The sequence below is a fragment of the Harmonia axyridis genome, chromosome 1, assembly GCF_914767665.1.
Source record: "Harmonia axyridis chromosome 1, icHarAxyr1.1, whole genome shotgun sequence".
Classification (NCBI taxonomy): Eukaryota; Metazoa; Arthropoda; class Insecta; order Coleoptera; family Coccinellidae; genus Harmonia; species Harmonia axyridis.
The window spans coordinates 35,823,878-35,848,163 of record NC_059501.1 but is presented as its reverse complement, the minus strand read 5'-3'; the positions used below and the strand labels follow the sequence as shown (position 1 = coordinate 35,848,163).

Sequence of the window (24,286 nt, the reverse complement as noted above, 5' to 3'; positions counted from 1 at the left end):
AAAAGGTGTAGTTGGTGATATGCGAATATTATATTTTCAGCACGGAAGGTCAATCGTATGCAGTACCCATTCCAACATTAGAATTCGCATCAATCTGTCTCAGGAATTCCTTAATCTTAATTCCATCAGAATCTGATACCACACCTCAGCCGGTCTATGTAAAGCCTGGTGTAAGACACCCTGCCCCCACTCCAACTTTCGGGCCAGCTCCTTCCTCTCCTCTAGACTCGGACGGAAATGCAGAGTTGAAAAACGCCATTTTGGTAGCAAGTACATTTGTGTCTTTGTGTTTGGGAGACTACATTGTTGCCTTAGAACATGCTGAGAATTTGCTTGCGCAACCAAGATTGTCCTCCATCCACAAGTAAGAGGAGCTTGGAAATCGCATAAAAGATGTTTAATCCTAATGTTCTATCTTAGGTTATTGGGTCATCTTTATGCCGCAGAATGTTTGGTATTATTGAATAAAATGACAGAGGCTATTGACCATCTGAATCCTAACAATGTTAAAGATTTCAGTTTTGAACTGCCTCCAGAAAAAAAAGATGTGGACAGTGAGGCAGAAGAAAAGGATGAAGTACGAACGAATCCTCCTATCAGTAAGTTCTTCATTTAACTCAAGTAATATTTGTAAATTTTTGTTGACCATCAAATATTATGCATTTTTTTGTGACAGCTTTATCAGATAACCTGTCTCTAAAATATACGAAATTGATGATTGTTTATCACGTATTCTATGTTCAATATGTATTCAACCCTATGATTGAAGCAGTTTTTTAAGAACAGTAATCATAATATAATTTTATCACGGTTTTGGATCCGAAATTTTATTGAAAAATTCTTTTTTGATTCAGATTTATCCATTGGAAATAAATTTATTATTTATGTCATTAATGGGCGCGTTCAGCAGACTCAACAGCTGAGGAACAGTTGTCAATATTCTATGAATTTTCTGCTGATGGAAACCGCGGTCCCAGGGGGGGGTCAAGGGGGTCATGCACCCCTCCCCCCCAAATGGAACCACCTAACACTTATTATGCGTTTCAAGCAGACAATGTACGAAATGGTCTCATCAAAAAACTAGAAGCCCATAATGGCGACCCCCCCCCCCAAATTTAAGTTTAGGACCGCCCTTGGCTGAACGCATTCTAACAGTTTCCTCTACGGAGCGGTCGCCATTTTTGGAAGCGAAGTTTTTATACTTCTGTTTGGTAACATGTTGAGTAACTGACATTAGAGACGGTGATTTTGGACGAAATTTAAATTTCAAATGAAGCAATAATGGAAACTAAAACATATACGTTTATTAACATTCTGAAATATTACTCTGAATAAATATCCCATATATTGAAGAAGAAAATAGTAGGAGACCCACAGAACCTATTGCTGTCAAGAAAAGGAGCAACCCGTCCAGCAGAGAATTCTAACGTTAGCAAACTGATACCTATCTGCAGCGGAGCTACTTATGCTACCGATCTTTTTGCTGAACGCTGAACTGACTAAAAGAAGTTAGTTTTGCACAAATACATTTATTTACTTGTTTTCAACAATAGAGATCTGCTTGAAGTAAAGGTTCATCCAAATTTGGACACAATTGAACCACTTTAATATAACAATTTATTTTCAGCTAATATAACTGAAATCTGTGCGGGTCAGACGGATTTTAAGTTTTGAAAAGGAAAAGAAAAACTTAATATCCAATGAAATTGAAACTCTGAGTTACAAGCTAAGAATGTTAACCCATTTCTACCCTTTTCTTTCCAGATTGGTTTCCTAGGGATATCGAAACAGTCCATATCATCATGATGTATAATTTAGCTGTTGCAAAAGCTATAAGAGGACAATTTGATCAAGCGCATTCACTTCTGCAGCAAATATGTGGTAATCAAAGAGCACTTCCTGAAGGCAAATACCCAATTCATATGATAATGTTGATAATATACATCCAACTAAAATTAGGTAGGTTGTCTTATAAAATAAATTTCTTTCTTAACATGATAATAACTTTGTTTCAGGACACCTAGACTCTGCTAAAACATTCATCAAACAGTATATAAATCCTTATAATGGATGACATTTTAATTGAATGTATTGTTTTTGTCTAACTTCAATTTTAAATTTGTAAATTTTTTATCAACTGAAATAGCAAAATATTACAAATATAACTTATAATGATTTTTTCAATGGTTTCTTATTTATATTAAATAAAATTGTTTTCTCAAATGAAATGATTGTCATTAGCGTGAGGGTAAAAATGTGTCATTTTTGATCAGTACCTACAACTATCAGATGGAAGCTTTTTTTGAAAAAATTCATGAACAATTTTTGTTGATCGGCGTGCAAAAAAGTACTTACAGGCTAATACACAATACCGATTAATCTCATTTCAATCATTATTTATAGAACATATTACACTCCTTGTCCATTCATACTAAATCTTTACAACCTTCTTGTCTATAGTAAAGTAACTGATATTCTGTATGTTAATTCAAAAGATATCGCGCGTGCAATACAATATCTTATATTCTTGTCACATGAATAACTATTATCATAAATTTTTTGAAACGAACATCTAATCTTTATTGTTTTGAAGATCACAATGACATCAAGCAAAATCATTTCAATAAATCGGAACACGTACCTACTATGTAAAAAATTAGCAAAAAGCAATGACGTGAAGCTTTTGAGCTCTCGTTCATTGATGCGACTTGAAACTATAGAACCGTTCATAGGCATATTCTGGAGACTTTATCAACGCGAACCATTAGGACAAATCCTTATGCTAAACAGTACTGGCAAGTCGGTATCATTGGATGTAATATCAATCTGTAAGAACGGTGAAAATTCAATTCGATGGAAAAGGAGACTTTCCCCTTTTTCTGCAAATCTTTGTCTCTTGTTAGCATACTCACAGTAACGGATGTTCCACCCTCCGCATTCACAAAGCTGCATACGTTTTTCTGATCGACCGTACCCGTGTTTATGGATGGTCCATGATATAGGTACTTTTGGAAAAGCTCAAACACTTCGGATGAAGAGGTAAAGCACTTATTTCGCTCATAACTATATGGTAGATACCAAGCCGTGAAAATGAATGAGTACATTTCGGATATGTGAAAAGTTGATGTTGGATATTCCTCAGGGATCTATTCTTGGACCGATCTTTTTCATTTTACGTATTCGAAAACATACACCAGCGGATGTAGTGTGCAGCTATGCAGGTGACTCCTCATTTATGAACAGAGTAGCCTCCAGAAAACATTTACTTAAAAAAACGAAAAATGTATGAGGAGTGCACAAAATTGGTTCTCGGCTAATCAGATTACTTATGAGAATGAAACAAAAGCGGGTATGATTTTTACCAAGACTAGTGAAGGAGCATCTCTCAAATTTCAGTTCAATTTGATCTGGAAAAACCACATATCTGGCTTGGGCAGAAAGCTATTCACTTCTATTTTCATGATGCGGAGGGTTGCTGGATCAGATACTTCGATGTTCACTCACTATTTTTCCTTCCATAGCTCGGCGACATATACAGGATGTCCCGTAAAGACCACGTCAAACCGAGGGAGAATGTAGATCAAAGGATAACCCACCTGCTATGACAAAATTCCCATTATAAGTCTTACCGTTTTCGAGATATTTTTTTTTTTTGAAAATAATGAATTTTTGCCCCTTTTAATAGTTTTGCCCTTACGGTTGGTACAATTTTACATCTTTCTGGTTAATTTTTTCAGTAAAATATTGCTGAAGAATGATTTTACAGTTACATTGAAAACATCCTCCAAAAATTTTAAAGGGGGGCTATGAGAAATATTTTTATTGGAAATTTTGGTAGTGGATTATTTTGTTTATGAAGTTGAGCCCATCGTAGTGGAAAAAAAATGTACCAAGCTACTGCTGCACATTACACCAATAAATTGTCTATTTTATAGTGATTTCAAAGAGGTATCACACAAGTCATTTGTTATTCAAAGAAAAAAGATATGGCTGTTTTTATCCAAATTCCAAATGGGTACCTTTCTGACAAAATCAAGTTTGTCAATTCTGTTAAGAAATCTTCGATGTTGCATTACTTAGTGAACAATGGCAATTGTTTACGTGCGAAAATATTACTCGCATAATTATTCACCTCAACGAAATTCAATTTTGCCGGCAAATTTTGGAAAACATCATGCAGATCCAGAATTTTTTAACAAGATCATTTGGAGCGACGAGAGTCTTCCTGTACCAAGGATGGGTACAATTTAAATGAGATTGATTATTCTGTATTAATTTTATGTAAAAATTCTTATTTTTTGTATCGTGTGATGAATTTTTTTTTGCTTTCTGTTCAAAAATTGCCCATTATTGGTTCTTGGAAGTAATCAAAAATAACATTTTTCTGATGTAAGTATAGTGGACAAAATTTACCAAAAATTCTAAGTTGGACCTGGTAGGTATGAAATACGCTAAAAAGAATATACTATTCAAGTAGATGCTTCACCACTATAGATCGCCATATTAATCAAAGTACTTTTTACTTCAAATGTTTGCTTCATTACAAATGTGTTTTCTCTGAGATGTTCGTGGAACGACCGCCACAATTTTGCTCTATCGCTTTGAAAATTTATAATGAATAGCCAATTTCATCAATCTTAATTTTTTTAAATTTCATTCTTCAAACTCTTGAATGAAGAGGTACTCGCATATTTATGGTATAGCAACCGTTTTTATTGAATTTCAATATTTGAAGTCTGCACATTCAAAAACCTAGCGTTTGAGACAATAAAATGTGAGCGTTTAATTTTTTTTGGAATACCTGCTAAATCTAAGACCACATTTCATAAATTTAAATTTCCCCATTCTATCTGATTGATAAAACTTCATAATTTAAATCAATGTCCACTGAGAATATAATTTCTGTTATACAATGTCTGCGGAATAAATGTGAAATTTCAGGTCATTGATATTTAAAATTCCTAATAAGGACTTCGTTGTTAGGGTTGCTTCTTCTACCTTCACGATTTTCAGTCGTTTTTGTGTGCATGCGATGCGTTCTTATTAAATCAAGAGTAGGCACCCTAAGTGATAAGCATGTAGATTGTAGAGCAAATCTCCAGTAGACCCAACTTCCAACTTATAGTTTCATATATCAAACCTAGATGTCGCCATGAAAGAAATACTGCCGAGAAGATTGAATTTTCGGTGCCCGAGTCTATTCGCGGAGAGGGGGGATTAGAGGTTTTGTAATAATAGAAAACACACTGACGGCTGTTGTAATGGTGGATGTTTGTTTACTTCGGTTCATCTTTATTTTCTTCTGACTAAAAAGTGATTGTTTGATTGAGAAATCGTTGAACTTATGAATAATGCTAGTTGAGTTTTAGGAAGAATCAACATACGTCTCGGTTTTCTCTCACTGACATTAGGTTTGAGTTATATTTCCCGTTGTAACCCCCTTTTAAAAGGACATCATTTCATATGAGATTTTAAGTGAGTGTTTATATGTGATGTATTTTGTCTTGAAAGGCCAATGTTACAATTAAAGACATAACGTGTTTTGTGCAGTGGTTGAGGAAATACTTAGCTATGGAGTCTCATATAGAAAGGGAGAATGGAGCCCTTGGTGGCCTTTTTCACCAAATTATACAGGATATGAAGGTATGATAGTCATTATCTCATTTTGTAAATAATAGATAAATAATATTCGAGGGATCACTCACACTATGTAAGTAATGATCCAATAATTAAATCGTTCACTAATTTTCATGTGTGGATCCGTATAGACGTTCTGTAGCCGCTCCGATAATAAATTATCGAGGTGAATTTTCAACATACAGTTTGAAAATTGAAAAAAAATTCTTGTTATATAGTAGCTTAGTAAAATTAAAATTCGATTGAAAGTAGTCCTCCAATGGATATCCTTTAAAAAGATAAATTTATACAACTCAAACTGGAGGCAAATCTGAGAGAAAATGAAAATCTTCACCAGAAAAAATAAGGAAATTAGAGGAAAAAATTTTCTACTATGGTTAGATTAGAACTGAATTTGATGAAATGAATATTTTGGCAATGTAAGTATAGACCAACATCAACAGATGTCATGCAATTTATTAGTGAGCTTGATAATGATAACTAGGTATGAAACTTCATAAAACTCCAAACTTTAAAATTAATTGACGATATGAATATCTATACCAAGAATAAGAGATCGAAAATCGTTACAATATCGTATCTTTATATCCCTGGCGCCAATTTTTTTAAATAATTCATGACCTTTCACACCAGGATGAATATATGCTAGCTGCATAATATATTATATAATGCCTTTATCAGGGAAAATTACTATATAAAGATGAATATAACTCCAATTAGGTATCTTCGAAAGCGCAGTTTTAGGTCGTTACAGCATTACAAATTAAATTAAGAAGATCAATAAAAAATTGTGAAGATAATGGGTATAGAGTGTCATCAAAGAGCTGACCGGTGGAATGATTACAAAAATGTCAAAAACTATCGGAACCTTCTCACATAAATACCAAGAACAAATCGTCATCCTTGGATTTATAATCGCTCGTCGGCAATTATGTACCTAGGTACAATATGACTGTGATTTCAATAAAAACTGAAAGAAGCTACCTAATTGAAATCTGAAGAAGAGCTTTTCTCGAGGCTTTTCTTGAATTTCGAGTCGGCTCTTATTCGGTATCGATCCTTTCATCTTGAGGTTCTGATAATCCAGGACTCTCAATCGTGATATCGATTGGATTCATATAATAATAATAATAATGAAATTTGGTACCTGAAACCTGAGTCAGGAGTTCTGCCCTCGGTTGTGCCCTTGTTCAAATTCGCACTCATGTAATTTATTCACTGAATATCGCATGTAGATTTTGCTTCGATGTATAATATAGTTTTCTCAACACAAACTGAAGTCAAAACTTCCTGATCTATAGAAAACCATAAAATAGAAAATTACCTGATTCTTCTATTGCAATGTTTTTTTAACACGTTCTGGATACATTTTCTTGGGAAAACAAAACGAGATTTAAAAATAATGAATGCATTATTCGATCTTTTCATTTTCGTAATATAAGTATGTATTATTATATGCCGTTATACTTATTTATATCGTCATCAAATTGTGGAAGAACATTTTGCATTCAAAATTTGTCTATTTCTTTTGATTGTAAATTGAAAAAAAGGAATTCTGCGTCATCTTGCCATATTCCGCACAAATATCCCTGCCTTCTTATATCTTTGGCATTTCTTCAACCATGACCCGTTGGTTATTTTGCCCTTGGACATGATCTTAATCTCTATCTAAATACTTCATGGTCCTTGGGCATACTTAATATCGAGCTTAATATAAAGAGAGAAATAATTTTTATATCTATTTAATAAGTTTTATTGAGTAAATTATAACAAATTATGATGACTATCATCATTTTGTATTGGAATTCATATGAAATTGGCACTTCTGAAGGATCCCGCGAACACGAATTATTGTTTCATTGTTTGGTTACCAACTTTGTGTGAATAAAAACCTTCAGAAAAAACCAGACGATGAGGGTATGCCTGCAAGCCTCGCTGCAAGCATTCTTGAGACCACATTTATTGAAGATATACTGCTCGGTATACTGTCTTCTCGAGTGTCTTCTATAATATATCCTCGAATATATCCTTCAGCAACAGCAGTTTTCCAACCACCATGACATTTCATTGAAGTCTTACTGGCTCAAGCTTTCACTAGAAGAGGTGCTGATGTTCGACGAAGACTGTGACTTTAATATCTTTCATGATCGCATAAGCCATAAAGCCAGATATTTCGATTTTCGCTTATCGATTTTTGTCGCTGATACATTTTCCAAAAGAACTAACTTTTTAACTTCGACGTAAGTTACTAGCATTTATACATTGAAAACGTCATTCGGTGCCTCATAAATAAATTTCAGAACATCTCTCTATAACTAGATCGTTGGACTTTTTTGGTTATTATCCTTTCCATCCTTGCTTCAAGTATTCGGCCAACTTATGGTAATCAACATTTTATGCCACCCACTTCTCAAATTTTGGTACTCTTTGTCATTTTCGCGATCTTTTTGGCAATAATATTTCTACTGCCTTTTTGGCTTTTTTGCAAAACTTACTTGAAATTTACAATTTTCTTCCATTTCCCCCATGTTTGCATTAGAAGTTTTTCTTTCATAGAAAATAAATATATGAACTATGGTGAATTGAATTGAATTTTTAAATTTGTGGATGCAGTAATCAACCCCTCGAGCGATGTACAATCACTCAGAGAATTATTCTGACCAGAAGCCCTCGGGTTTGCAAGTCGCCTTCCTTGAGACATAACATCTACTTGATACCCGTAGTACATAAATAACTATTATCTACCGTTGTTTTTCTTACAGCCTCCTTGTGAGACAGAACTATGCGAGTAGAGGAGAACCAAATATGTCATTCCAAACTTGATTCCTTGAATTCATAATGCATTAATTGTTCAACAACTTCAACAACTGACGAGTTCCATGATTTGAATAATAATATAGTCTACTTCGCCTCAGCGAAAAGAACAGTATTCTATTAATTGAATATCTAGTAACCACGCATTCTTGTCGACTGAAACGTGAAACAATAGAAGACGTATGGTGGCTTGTTCCTCTATCGATTTGTATTTAAAATACTCATTCATTCGCCTTACAATTTTTGGAACTTGCATGCAAATTACAGGTTTCGTCAGATTATACATAAGCGAACTTCATTGTTTGCCTACTCATTCGTTTAATCTTGGTTCAACAGTTATCAATCGATTTCAGTATAGTATATCCAAAGTCACTCGGAGGAAACTAGAATATTTCGATTATACGAGGGTTGTCCAAGTTTCCAGCAATTCATTTGGGACCAGGGACTGTATTGCCTGACAATACTTACAAAAACCCCGATATTTAGTAGCGGGTAGTCTCTGGAGCTAGAATGTGTCGATTTGGTTGTTTCTATTGGCTAAAATAGTTCCCGTTCCGCCGGGTGTCGCTTTAATTACTTTCATTGGCTGCAGCTACGCACAGTTATTCTTGAAATGAATATTTTTATTCGGTTTTAGGTCATTGTGTGACTGATTTCTTTATTCGGATAATGTATATTCAAAGTCACTTAAAGTAGGCCAGAATATTTTTAATATTGAAGGGTTTTTAAAGTTCCCAGAAATTTATTATAGAGTAGGGAATTTATTGTCTTACCAGTACTTTTGAATAACTCCCAGTATGTTAGTTGATCGTCTATCGAAATAGTATAATATGTGTCGATTTGGTCACTTTAATTGCTCTAAATACGAGTCACAATAGTAAACGTTCTACCGCGTGGCAATTTGGTCGTTTGGCTTGAGCTTGAGCCGAGAAGCTTGAATATCAAGCCAAGCCGTGAATCCCTAGTGGCACTTGTTGAAAAAACTGAAGATTTTGCGATCAAATATACTATTCCTCCACTCATTTTCCAATTGAAAAGTCACCGGTCTGATGCACAGATAGCGGTGCTAGTATTAAATCCATATGATTATTAATTAGTACCAACCTCCAAACGATACTTGTGAAAATTTGACAGCAGTCCTACCATTAGTTTGTGAGATATTGCGTTGTGAGTGTAGCTACTTTTGTTATTTGAAAAAAGATGAAAAAAAAATTTCGTGTGCTGATAAAATGTTTCTTCTTGAAGGGAAAACATACAGTTGAAGCAAAATCTTGGCTTGATTACGAGTTTCCGGGGTCTGCACCAGGAAAATCAACCATCATTGATTGTTATGCTAAGTTTAACCGTGGTGAAATGAGCACTGAAGACGGCGAACGCAGTGGACGCCCAAAAGAGGCTACCACCGACGAAAAAATCAAAAAAGTTCACAAAATAATTTCGAATGACCGTAAAGTGAGGTTGATCGAGATTGCAGACAATAACCTGTTAAAAATTCTTAGCAGTGTTTGAAGCTGTTTAAGTGCAATAAACCTGAATTTTTTCGTCGATATGTGTCAATGGATGAAACATGGCTCGATCAATTCACTCCGGAGTCCAATCTAAAGTCAGCTGAGTAGACTGCCCACGATGAACCGAATCCAAAGATAGGAAAACACAACAGTCAGCTGGCAAGGTTTTGGCATCAGTATTCTGGGATGCGCAAGGTATAATATTCATTGATTACCTCCAAAAGAGCCGGACCATCAACAGCGATTATTATATAGCGTTATTGGATCGTTTAAAGGATCAAAGCGTTAAAAAACGGCCCCATTTGAAGAAAAAAAGGAGCTGTTCATGAAGACAATGCGCCGTGTCGCAAATTAATGAAAACAATGGCAAAATTGCATGAATTTGTCTTCGAATTGCTTCTGCATCCACCTCATTCGCCAGATCTGGCCCCCAGCAACTTTTTCCTGTGCTAAGACCTCCTTGCTGGAAAGAAATTTAGCGCCAATGAAGAAGTAATCGCCGAAACAAAGGTCTATCTTGAAGCGAAAGACAAATCATACTAAAAAAAATGGTATCGAAAAGTTGTAAGATTGCTATAATCGCATCAATCGCTATATCGCCTCGAAGGCAACTATGTTGAATAATAAAATCGAATTTTGCCAAAAAAAAAGTGTGTTTTACTATGGTAGATCGGAGGTTTTTCAATTGGCATGTTACTTTTACAGTCGGTAATGATACGTCGAGTACCGAAGATTATAATTTCGTACCCAAAAGACCGTCACACAACTGAATACAAAATAAGAATAAGAAATGTACTAGGTAAGATTAACCAATTTAATTTCCTCTACATTCTGTGATCAATTTTAACAATGTCATTACTACTCTTCAGACAAGACATTTTCAAGTTCATCTCAAACACTTTCCTGCATTTATAATTTAATGCAACGATCATGTCATCATAGTTGATGATGTTCCTTGCTAGTGTATTACATGTCGAGAATAGAATAATAAAATTATAATACAGTAGAATAACATAATAGCATTAATGATGCGACAACAAAAGCTAGTCATGTCGTTATTTATCTAATAGAATCGACATTGGAGTTCAATACAATCGCGTAAATATTATTTTCAACCCTAGGGTTCAAAAAGCGTGCGCCCATGGTTTATGACAGACGTCTGGAGTAGTTCGAAGATTGTAACTCGGATTGGAAGAAACGTACAAATTTTAAAGAACAGACGAACAGTTTTCGAGTCGAATCACCATTGTTGAGAAAAGTTTGGTTCAATCAAAACCTGATTCAACTTGAATTCTATGACGAATTATCCAGGATGTATATGATAATGAATGTGATTTACGTATAATAAAAACTACTACACTAACAAAGTTCTGTGATTAATATATTCAGATATTATTTCTCCATATTACTTAGTTTTAAGGATTAATGGTCGATAAAGCATTGAATGAAATCGAGAATGAAATAGAGTGGATTACATATATTAATTTTATATCCTATAAATATAAAAATCAAGCTATAAAACCTTAAGCACCTATTTTATAACTTCATTATGATATTAGAAAAATTTAAATTTCGTACTTGGTTGGTAATCATCCATGGGATATTACCGTTTTGCAGTAAATTAAACAGATGCTATTTTCTTGTTAATTAACCGGCACACATGAATAAACAAAATTAAAACTTTTTTGTGAGTACCGCTAAGTCAATTTCATTATTAGGTTACTAGGATTAATAATTTTGTCGGTCGACGGTTACTACTTGTTGAAATGTTACATTCCAATTTCTAAGGTCTCTGGACCGATTTCAGATACCAACATTTATATACACTATGTCCGTAAAGTATGGAACAAATTCATTTTTAGCTAAACAGACCATTTTAAGAAATGATCCTGAAACACGTCGATTTTTTATTTTAATTTACCGTATTTTAAAATAATAATCTAATAAACAGGCCAACAGGGTGAATTACTTTCGAGTAATGACGTCACCGTCATTTTTTTAAATGGAACACCCCCATTTCGTCTCAATTTTCCGATTACCTGAGCTGATTCCAAAAATGTATCACATGTTGATTCCAATTGGTACAGGGTGGACAAAAATACAATAGTTTGGTGTGTGCTCATAAAGTAACCCGTAACATTCCGTATTAGTTAAATTAACAATATTATCAAAAATACTTATTGTCTAGCGGCAATTGGTTTGAATGTAAGACTCTGTAGTTTGTTATATTTTCAGATTAAAAATAATGAGCTGTTTCCAAACTTGTTTGTGGTCTAGCAGACAGAATAAAGAAATTATTACTCATCGACTAAAAAAAAAAAACATAGTCGTCTAATTTTTTGTGAAATGTCTTTATTTGATTATTGCCGCTAGACAATAAGTATTTTTGATAATATTGTTAATTTAACTAATAAAGAATGTTACGCGTTACCTTATGAGCACACACAAAACTATTGTATTTTTGTCCACCCGGTACCAATTGGAATCAACATGTGATACATTTTTGGAATCAGCTCAGCTAGAATGATCGGAAAATTGAGACAAAATGGGGGTGTTGCATTTAAAAAAAATGACGGTGACGTCATTACTCGAAAGTAATTCACCCTGTATATTAGATTATTATTTTAAAATACGGTAAATTAAAATCAAAAATCGACGTTTTCAGGATTATTTCTTAAAATGGTCTGTTTAGCTAAAAATGAATTTGTTCCATACTTCACGGACACAGTGTATATTTTAGGTAACATAATGTTGTCTTATGAAGATAAAATTTAAAACACATATGGACTTATTTATAAGTGAAATATCAGTTATATACAAGGTGTTCCATTTAATACTGAGTTTAATGTAACTGCTGATGTATTCAATTTTCAATGAATGCCTTATTTCTCATATATGTAAAATTGGCAATGATGAAAATGAATGGATGAAAATTCTTATGGACTCATTAAATTATTTTTATGTATCCCTCCATTCTTGTATCCGAGTTTGTATCCTATACCAGTTTCGTCCACTATTTCGCAGTATTCAGCTCCAAAAGAGGGGTGATTGTATTTCTACAGCTGCCGTTAGGGATCCCTCTTCGTTAAACAACATTGACCTGATTTTTTGTGTCATATTGGTTTATTCAACGTCTTGAAGGCAGAACTACAACATTTTGGGACTATCATGTCATCCACCCTGTCGTTAAATATCTAGATACTGAAATGATTGGTGGAATAGTAGCAAAATTTCCAATGCAAGTACAGGGTGAGTCATGAGGAACTGTAAATATTCCTACCCAATTGAAGTTTTCAGTGCATATCGTCTTCAAGAACCGTTAGGAACCAATATATTCAGTACCTATTCTAAAAATCCAGATCCGGCTCTAAAAATTTTGGTGGTTTTTGTTTTTCGTAGAAATTCCACCCTGTTTATGTTTTTTTTTTCAATGTTTGATGAGAAATATTCAAACCATAGTAATTGAAGAGAAAAACTGCCAGAAAGATTTCTCCTTACACTATTACTGTATTTAGATTTTCATTTAAATTATGCATTTCAGTTTTTATTTTCGCTCAGCATAAAATTATGGTTTTTCATTGAATTTACTATAAAAAGCTTAAGTGACACCTCTACACACCATACGGCATTTTCATAATTTTGTGCTGCTCCTAACACCTATTTTTGAAATTTTTCCATGTTGAATTTGTTCTTGGGGTTAGAAATTAGAACACCCTGTACTTATAGCGGTTTCTTGGGAATTAATCAGTCCTGTTAAATTCACAAAATTATCCAAAATTTCAATGAATTATTTCAGGAAATTTATAGGGTAAAAAACCTACCTGAACATACATGGTGTTTTCTGATTGAATAAAAAATATTCTTTATTAAATATTGTTCAAATTTAAAAATGCCGGCGGAAGAAGTTTCACTACTTAAATTAGTAAATTGGTATAATTAATGAATGTTTGAAACACTGCCAATGTTAAAAGTCAGGATGTCTAGGTGACTTTCTATTTCCGGCTGAATAGTCGACTTGTGAGTTTTGTGACACCGAAAGAATCAGATTATAAGATTTCTGTCGTAGTACGGCTTATTTGATCGCTAACTTCAAGCACATAAAGAACCGTATTTCATTATGGAAAAAATTTACAATGGAACGCTGCACATGTTTGATCATTTCTAGATCACATATAGATACTTTACTATTATCATAATTTCATAACTAACATTTCCTTAAATGCCAGGTTTTTTTATCAGACCGATAGTTATTGCCTACTCGCTTTTGAAAACCTAACTCAAAATTTAATTACTTACATGTTCGGAAATTCAAACAGTAAAAAAACCTTTTTTGAACTCTAAATTAATGCAGTTTCTGACATCTTAGCAGATTATAGTCTTCTTCTGACCACCATACAATTTAAATTTTTGAACTTGACCTTGATAGCGACCATAAAAAAATGGCACCTCGAATCGCACTGTAGAAAAGGGCCATCAGCAATCCATCAGACACAATTTTAAATGGTTGAGGAGACTGATTTCAACGTGAAAATGACCATTTTGAAAGTTTTGTGACCAACCTGAAAACAGGTGCCCCAAATTGGTAATTTGAGTTTTGAAAAGAGAACTAATCGGTCGGCCACATAGCAGCATATGAATTTATAAGTCTTTGGCCAGAAATGAGTTTGTGTTATAGAGATGGTTCGTTATATGGTGCACATGGGCGCCCGCAGGGGGGGGGGGGGGCAGGGGGGGGCCATGGCCCCCCCTGAGATTTTGATTATCTCATTTTTCAGCACAACACCCTCAATATATTTTTCTCAATCCAAGGGGCAAGGAAAAAAGGAAAGTAATGGATTCAAAACAATTTTCCGGTTTTCAATGAAAATCATGGACGCCTTATCGTTTTTCAATAATTTTCATTTTGCCCCCCCTGAGAAAAATTTCTGCGGGCGCCCATGATGGTGCATCAGGTTTATTTCTAGAAAGAGGAAGTTCCCTTTCTTTGGCTATGATATTGTCCTTCCTTGTCATAGGGATTCATTCATTCTATCACATTTCTGTCTTTGAAAATGTTCATCTCATTAAAAAAAAGATTGTACATTTTGGTACATTCTGACCACTGTTAACTAACTTTGATGGGAGACTCTTAACTCCTTGCGAAGTATATAGATTTTTTTCTTGGCCTCAAATGTAATCTGGACAATGCTTCCGAGTCCCATTATTACAATTTTCAATAATTTTTTCGAAAGTTAGTCCTAGTGAGACTTTAGCAGTGTGTAGGTTTATTCAGTAGTCACCGAGTAGTCATCGCATTCCAACAAAACTGTAAGTTTCAATGAAATGCTTCCGAACATTTTTCTTCCAGGAAAGCCTTCATTGAGCCAATTCCATATTTTTTCTACCCTTTGTATATACCATTTGGCAGCCAACACCGCATAGCGATAGAAAAATGTCGACCCATTCAACGACCATGTTCGTCAATGTCGATTTTTCCTGATTTGAAAGGCTAAGCATCTTGCGATATAAATTATCGAAGCCTTGGAATTTTATCTCTGAAATAATAATACAAGATAAAGAATCGTCTATACGGGTATCTAAAAATAAATCGTAAAGGAAAAAGTTTATTTACCTTTACCGCGAATTGACATTATTACGATGCACATCAAGTTATAATATAAGCAAACTTTTAACATTTTAAAAGAGAAATTACTTCGCAACTGTGAAATTATTCTTTGAAAATCTATATCTCGTGTTCCATTTCGTTGATTTCAACTGGAGAGATTTAAACGTAGAAAATTTCCACAGAATTGCTTTTCACTTCATCATTAACATTTATGAATATCTGCAATTAATTGATTGAGGAATTGGGTTGCAATTTCAATTTTTGTAATGATGACTTTAGCTGTATAGTGAAAATAAAGTTTATTATTATTTTATTTTTTTCAAATCTGATAATGAATATTTGGTCAAAAAAATTTCAGGATTTGTATTGTCTCCAACCTTCCAATAAGGAACCTTCCGTTCATGCCAACGAATATAATTTCTTCTTTGTCTACCGATTATGTATCATTTTCAGCGCTTCGACATACGAAATTCCATTTACAATATAAAATTTAACAACTACGCTCGCAACTACATATTATGTAGGTACATAATGGGTTAACTTCTATGAGCTACTGTTTGATGTGTCGACTTACAGGCTTAGAATAGGCCTGTTAATAAATAGTTATTAGACGGTATTAGATGACTTACATTTTGAAGCCTGATTTTAGAAACTGCTCGACAACATTATACCAAAAGGTCAATAGAATCCGTAAATTTCTTATAGTTACGTCTTATTGATAAGTGGATATACACCTTGACGACCTGGTATATTCGTTTTGGCGTTTTGCCTCCTGCCTTATTGGGATCATTTCCATAGTAACATTCTTGGACGTTCGCCAAAATATTAAAAATCAAGCTCAGTGAAATGTCATTGAATTACTGAATTGCAGTGCTGTGGTTTTAGTTATTGAAATTATTCGTTATATAATCGTAACGAATACCAACTCGAGCAGAGACAATATATCTCGATTATACGAACCTTTTCGATGTATAATAGAATATTGTCTATACTCTTGTGATATTATAACTGATTATATCATTCATGTTCTGATGAATCAATAGAATCCGTAAATTTCCAATAGTTATGTCTTATTGATAAGTGGATATAGATCTTGACGACGCGGTACAATCGTTTTGGTGTTTCGCCTCCTGTCATGTTGGGATCATTTCCATAGTAACACCTTGGACGTTCGCCCCAAAAATTAGAAGTCAAGCTCAGTGAAATATCATTAAATTATCAAAATGTAGTGCTTTGGTTATAGTTATTGAAATTGTTCGTTAAATAATCATAACGAATACCACTCGAGCATAGACAATATACCTATTTCGATTATACGAACCTCTTCACTCGACGTAGTTCGCGAAACACCACTCGAGCTGCGCTCTCGTGAATCTGTGAATAATCGAATATTGTCTATGTCTCGGCCTATGCTCTTGTGATATTATAACTGAAAATTGACAAAACTTAGTGATTTCATACCGCGCAAAAATTTATTGTATGATTTTTCAGACAATTTTCAACAATAAATTATTAATCAGCTGTTTGGAACGGGTAGGTTATATGTCAATCTTGTAAAGGGTGTTTTTTTAGAGCTATAGAACTTTAAATTGCAATAAAACAACGATGGATAATTCGATTGACAGGAGTTTTATTTATCCGCAAGATAATCTTGTGGCATTACCTTTTGAATATGATTTCTGGCATATGACCGCCACGGCTGGTTCGGATGTAGTCCTATCTGGACGTTCCAATTTTCGATGACTTTTTCCAACATTTGTGGCCGTATATCGGCAATAACACGGCGAATGTTGTCTTCCAAATGGTCAAGGGTTTGTGGCTTATCCGCATAGACCAATGACTTTACGTAGCCCCACAGAAAGTAGTATAGCGGTGTTAAATCACAAGCTCTTGGAGGCCAATTCACAGGTTCAAAACGTGAAATTAGGCGGTCACCAAACGTGTCTTTCAATAAATCGATTGTGGCACGAGCTGTGTGACATGTTGAGCCGTCTTGTTGGAACCACAGCTCCTGGACATCATGGTTGTTCAATTCAGGAATGAAAAAGTTAGTAATCATGGCTCTATACCGATCACCATTGACTGTAACGTTCTGGCCATCATCGTTTTTGAAGAAGTACGGACCAATGATTCCACCAGCCCATAAAGCGCACTAAACAGTCAGTTTTTCTGGATGTAACGGTGTTTCGACATACACTTGAGGATTAGCTTCACTCCAAATGCGGCTGTTTTGTTTGTTGACGTAGCAATTCAACCAGAAGTGGGCTTCATCTCTAAACAAAATAAAATGGACGTAGTGCGCGATACGTATTCCGCACAGAACCATTATTTTCGAAATAAAATTGCACTATTTGCAAGCGTTGTTCAGGCTTGAGTCTAGTCATGATGAATTGCCAAACCAAACTGAGAATAAATCACTTGACACATGTTAAATCGGTCGCCATCTTGAACAGTAATGCCAACTTAAAGTTATGTACATCGAAAAAAAAACACCCGTTATATGATATGAGTATGAAAAAAATTTCACATCGTAGATACTGTATAAATTTTCAACAGCATAATCTTCATTCTTCTCAAGAAATAAAACCAACCTACTATCCCGCATTCATCCAAGTATAAAATTTGCAGTGTTTTTGAGCCTATTCTCAGATGTTCCGTGCGTTTATGGAAATTTTCACGCCCTCGTCGAATAAGCTATTTCCTTTCGCAAATTTTCCACTAATTAAGTCCCATATGCTACGCCGTCATATCCGAGATCACCTCCGACGTTGATCGTCCAACGGAGGTTGATGGATCTCCTTCACACCCCGCACTCACGAACTCTCCCCCATCTGCTTGATTAGGACTTGACGCAGCGTTCGTCTCCAAGGGCGCACTCGACGTTTAGCCACGAATTTCCCCAACTCCCGAGTCTATCGAATTACTACGCCGATGGCATCGAGATCCTGTATATTCGACCCACCAACCCCCATGCTGTTCTTTCTTCCAGGGATATAGCCAGCATCCGTATGCATATGAATAGAGCAAAGAAGGGCTTCGAAAGGGTCGAAGAGGACCCGATAATTAGGGGTGAGACCTGGTTGAGTGAAGATTGCGGAATTGTCAAGTGAGAATTTGAATATGACAATGGGGAATAACATTTTCCAACGAAATTTTGAATGGAATGCAAAAAAGATGTAGTGATACAACTCATGTTCTGATGAACCAATAGAATCCGCAAATTTCCCATAGTTACGGCATACTGATAAGTGAATATACTACTTGACGACGTGGTATAATCGTTTTGGTGTTTCGCACAGATCACTAAATATATAAGAAGTGCTTACGCCGTGCTAAATCAAGGCAACAATATGGCCGATATTTTGTCCGCCATCACTGAGTGTTTTACATGGCGGGAAAATTTGAATATAAAGGCATGGCAATTCATTGAAATTGTTGGAATATTTTTTGAATTTATTTTAGGTTATGCTGCTATAATTTCGAATTAAAACAAAAAATATCATTCAAAAGTTTTATTTATCAAAGTCAATTTACATATTTGCTTGAAATAGTAATTATTTATAAAAAGCAATACATAATATACATTATATTGGGAGATTTACCCTTTATCTGACTGAAAAAAATACCTATTTATACACCTACTTTATAAAATTATATCTGATGAACAACTGAATTGATACATTTCTGAAGCAATATTCAAATTTCTACACATACATGAAAGATAAAAATCTTCAGTTGGTTTAATCTATCTTCCTGCGTTACAGTAATTCACTTTAATTATCACAGGTCTTCTTTGGTACTTCATTTTCAGCTCATTCGGAGGTTGTAGGTGGATATGAAAAAAAAAGATTATAAATAGCGATCAATTAGTAGGTAATTCATTTTAATTTGATATGATAATTCTGGATCATATAGATGGTTATTGTTAGAATCATTCATATTTTCCATACAAGAAACATTTGGGGAAGTTCTACAATCATAGGGCTGATGATTATAAATTTGATACTTCAGTAAATGCCGAGGAACAGAATTTAACTTTAATATAGTTGGTTCAAAATATACAGTGTGTCAATTTGAAAAGGTACCTCCTACTTTTGTTTTAATTTTCTAACAAAAAATTTTATTAAAAAAATTCTACATCTTGACACAACTGGAGAAACTGATAGCTTCGCTGACGGTCATATTTCACAGAGACGCCAGTTGGACGAACCTCAAATTCAAAGCTGGATCTGATATGGAACAAATTACGAACTGGTTCATTTCATTGAAGCTGACCAGTAACCATTAACCATGAGAAAACAAAGAACATATTATTTACCAACTACAAAAACCGGCTTCCTGAGTTTGATAATTCACATATAGTAGTATGATTCCAAGATTCAAACGGCTTCTGAAATTACATATTTGAGGGTTACAATTGACCATCATGACAGATGGGGCTGGCAGTTATTGAATGTTGTAAATACACTTTGGTCTCAGAATGGACTAGTTTTCAGTTTTTTGTAAAGGATTAATTCTAAAAATTTAAGTAAAATGAAACAAAAATGTGGAAGAATCATTGAAATATCTCTAGAAATGAAAAAGTTATGGGACTTTGAAGTTGCGTTTGGAAGAATAATTTCATAGTACGCAGCATCTAGTGTGTGACGTCACGCCACTTACACGAGGCGACTGGTATTCGCAGAGTGCTTACGAATTCATCGGTGTACAATCACTTGTGCTGTTCGTGTCGTGTTTTGTTCGTTACACGATGGCTGAAATAACTTACTATATACATACATATAAATTACTTTTTTCTCTTTTTACTTTTTACTCATCACATAAATATGTTTTGCCATTGATAGACTTCAACAACCAGTACTCAACTATAAACTGTTTATGAAACGTTTTTTAAATAAATCATCGTTATAAGTTGAACCATGATGAAGCAAACTCAAAAGTAGATACTTACTTGAAAAGTTTAACTCCTTTTATTTCAGCACTGACATAAGATGGATTTGAAGAAAAAAACTCCATCACTGCGAATATATCTATTTTAGGCAAATTATCACTTTGTCCTTTCACGGAGCCTTCTTCCATTATGGTGACATAAAAACAAAACTCGAGTTAAAACTACACTGTACAACTACAAACGGCGCGAGAGCCTTGGCGCGGCTAAGTATTTGAACGTAATTTATGGTGTAGCGATCACAGGCAAGTGGCGTGACGTCACAGACGAGTCGGAGACCAAAGACTTTCCGCGCTAAAATACGTAAATTTAAATAATCTATTTCTCAGTCATTTATTGATGAATTTTCAAAATTTTTTCACTGATTTATCAGTTTTGCTCTATATTTTAATTCTATCGTGTCAAATATAGTATTATCAACATCACTAAACTAGTCCATTATACTATTCAGAATTTACCACCTGAGAATTCGATACCATGCCTTAATAAAATCTATAATACAATATGGTATGGTGAAGTGTATTCTCAAAAAAAAAAAATCGAATTCCCTTCAAAATAAGGTGTCACTCAACCCCCTTCCGATTTAATATTCAAGGCGTTTTTGTCATCACGCTCACATGATTGTAACCAACTGTATAAAATGTCCCCTTACGAACCAAAGTTAACCTCTTTTGCATTTTTCTTATTTTGCATGGGGGCCGAGATAATGAAGGTGGTACCTTTTCAAATTGTCCTTATTGTCATCCTCATACACACGACTGTACGGATAAGTATTAATTTGACAAAGAGTAAGTTATTAAGTATGCTATAAAATCTCGAATAATTGAAACCAATCATCATGTAATGAAAAACGAACGTTGGACGAACCATGTTGAGGTTGATTTTCGGAGAAAACGTGCGTAATTTGCATTATCGTGCTTTTCGTTCCGTGTCTTTATCACAATGTCTGTAATTTTTTAATTTAAAGTCGGGAATTGTGTCAAATGAAAGGTTCCAATCGCTGATAAAGAATCCGTTCTCATATTCGATTCCGCACATACGATAACTTTCGAATAGAAGGATCTAAAAACTTGAATTGGCAGGGTAGGTTCGTATGGTCACGGTTTTGTTCTTTGTGGGCAAAATCCCCCCTCTTTCGCCTATCTCTGTGAATATGGTTGTTTAAAATTTTGTTTCTCTGTTAATTTCGAAACAGAGATTCGATTGAGATGAACGTTTGGATGTGGAATTAAATACTTTAGGGTGCTCAGTTCAGAAAAGGCGAAGAACCCGGAAAAAAACCCGGAAATCAAAATGGCGGAAAACCTGCAATATTCATGATTTTTTTTCTCGGTCACCAAATTGAATTTCATTTTCTCAATGAACTTCGGTGATTTTTTTTAACATGTCTACAGCGAAAAAAAAATTTCACTCAAAATTGATAAAATGTTTGATGATTGTACTTTTCTTTATATCAAACACAAATATAAAAAAAAATCAATATGAAAAATATCAAACGAGTTCTCCAATAAAGCCATCTAAATTTCTCTTTCGGTTCTATAACATAAACGAAAAAGAGTGGTTGGGCTATGAGGGCCAAAATTTTGGAATTCGGCTATCTAAACATTTCAGATGACAATAAAAATCATAAAAAAAATTTCAAAGAATCTCTGTTGGGAGTCGAAATCTCGATCTTTGAGATATTACCTGTGGAAAGTAAAATTGAACTTATTCAAAAATATTCAATTATGTAAGAGGACCCAAGGATTCCCGCTCGGTTCCCTCTAGCGGGAATCGAACCCGCAACCTCCGAATCTCTAGTCCGATGCTCTTACCAATCGAACTACTGAGGAAGCCGCAAGTTCCAACCGTATAAGGTGAACAGATTTTTTTGGAATCAAACATTAGTAGGAAGTTAATGTTGAAAGGGAACTAATTCACTATCGGTGAACTCTTTCGGTAGCTCGATTGGTGAGAGCATCGGACTAGTGATTTAGAGGTTGCGGGTTCGTTTCCCGCTCGAGGACAGTACTTTTTCCGGAATTGCAAAACTTGTTTTTCTTTTCAGGATTCATCACTTTTTCGGAACACAAAAGTACATTATATTACCAGAAATCGTAACTTTCAAAGCTCATACATAACTGAACACACTCAATTGAATATCGACGAGGAATGACCCTGTATGTAATCACATTACATAGGGTAAATGCACTGGTTAGCCGACCGGCACTGGTTCTCGACCATTCTGTGATTTGAGATAAAATAATAATAAAAATATATCATGTAGTGCAAAATGTTTTCGCGGTACGTGTTCTCGACCATTCTACCCTTCCAAGATAGTTTGCATAGTAGTGGTATAGGTCAAAGTTTTCGCGCTAAAAATTAGTTTATAATCGTCTATCATGGAAAAGGGTTCTTTCTCGTCCTCTCTTAGAAAAGTGCTTTGTGATATATGACCAGAAAATAGTAATTATTTCTTATTTCAAATGAATTACGTGTATTTATTTTGTTCCATATCAACTATAAGATATATTTTTGAGTGTACTTCAATCAAGAAGGAAATAAATGTATATTTTTTTGTTCAATATTCGGCGGTCGCGAACTGGTATTGGAAAATTTGTATCTTTTATTTCTCGACCAAAGTGGTCGAGAACCAATATGTTACTTCAATAATTGTTTATTTCAACAGATATATTTCTGATGGATCATTTTCCTTTTTTTTCGATACCCTGATTCATTTATATATCTACTTTCTGAATATTAGTTCGCGATCACCGAATTAACGTTGAAACACTTATTTCTACCCTTTATTTATTCGCGGTCGAGAACCAATATGATTGTACTTAATTCTCGACCACTGGTGGTCGGTGTTTTATATTTTATTTACTCATTAGTTTCTAAATAGATATTACGAGCAAAATAACCAAATAATGTTGTATGATGTTTTTGTTAACTGGTCGAGAACCAGTGCATTTACCATACAATTGTGGGGTCTCCAAGGGTGCAATTGTCGCATGAATGATGGAGTGCTCAAAAGCTACTGACAGTGCTTTTCTCTTAATTGTTATTATTGAAGAATTCATAATTTCGCTTATAAAATTACAAATATGAAAACGTTACGCTAATGATTTCACAGTAGCTAGACACCCATCTACTTCTAACGCCTTCACTAAATTGATGCGAAGATCTCTATCTCAACGAAAATGTCTCAATCCACTATCGTACAAAAAAAAATAAATAGCGCATCTGTCGTCTCCAGACCAAATCTCCGCGAATTTATATATCCTCGGTTAATCCGAGACCTACGCCAACTCTGCGGAGAGAACGGGAGAACGACACCGATTTGTCATCTCTGCGGTGCAGATCGGATCGGCAGTTGGCACGCGAAACGGTTTTCGTTTCGCTCGTTCGTACGTGTGTTTTGTAGCGGTACCTTGACCTACGATGATCGCCGCCTCGCTCGGCCGATGGTACCGCAGCAGCGGGACGCGCGGTGTGGGTACACGCCCACCCGGGCTTCTGGTAGACCGCCGCGATAATAGCCCGACTACGCGCTCTTTCCGTTCTCCCACGGCTAGCTAGGATCCGAACGGGGCGGCGAAATTGGATCGTCCTACGAGTACGCAGGTGGGTGGTTTCCTCGAGGGTGGATAATCCTGATGTAAACGTTCGATGGTACAGGAAACGGTTTTCTGATTCGTTGGTTTTATTCAGTTGCTCGTTTTGGTTATCCTGGTATTTTAGAATATCGAAAAAATAATTACCCAGTAGTTGACCGCAGAATCGACAGAGTTG

At 34.9% G+C, this 24,286-nt stretch overlaps 2 protein-coding genes across 6 annotated transcripts in view; both read left to right on the top strand.

Annotated features, from left to right (window-relative positions):
- The window catches only part of LOC123686606 (CCR4-NOT transcription complex subunit 10), a 28,028-nt gene extending 25,844 nt beyond the window's left edge, over window positions 1-2,184 (top strand). Inside the window, exons 10-13 of the mRNA XM_045626840.1 lie at window positions 41-364; window positions 421-599; window positions 1,765-1,959; window positions 2,016-2,184. Of these exons, the coding sequence (XP_045482796.1) occupies window positions 41-364; window positions 421-599; window positions 1,765-1,959; window positions 2,016-2,074 (757 nt within the window). The 3' untranslated portion in view covers window positions 2,075-2,184. The remainder of the gene's footprint in view (window positions 1-40; window positions 365-420; window positions 600-1,764; window positions 1,960-2,015) is intronic.
- A 3,026-nt stretch (window positions 2,185-5,210) lies between these two features.
- The window catches only part of LOC123670811, a 137,874-nt gene continuing 118,798 nt past the window's right edge, over window positions 5,211-24,286 (top strand). For 4 of the 5 annotated variants that reach the window (XM_045604373.1, XM_045604371.1, XM_045604372.1 and 1 more), the window contains exon 1: window positions 5,211-5,643. In XM_045604373.1, coding sequence (XP_045460329.1) covers window positions 5,572-5,643 — 72 coding nt within the window. In that variant the 5' untranslated portion in view covers window positions 5,211-5,571. The remainder of the gene's footprint in view (window positions 5,644-24,286) is intronic. The other variant, XM_045604370.1, reaches the window with a different exon arrangement.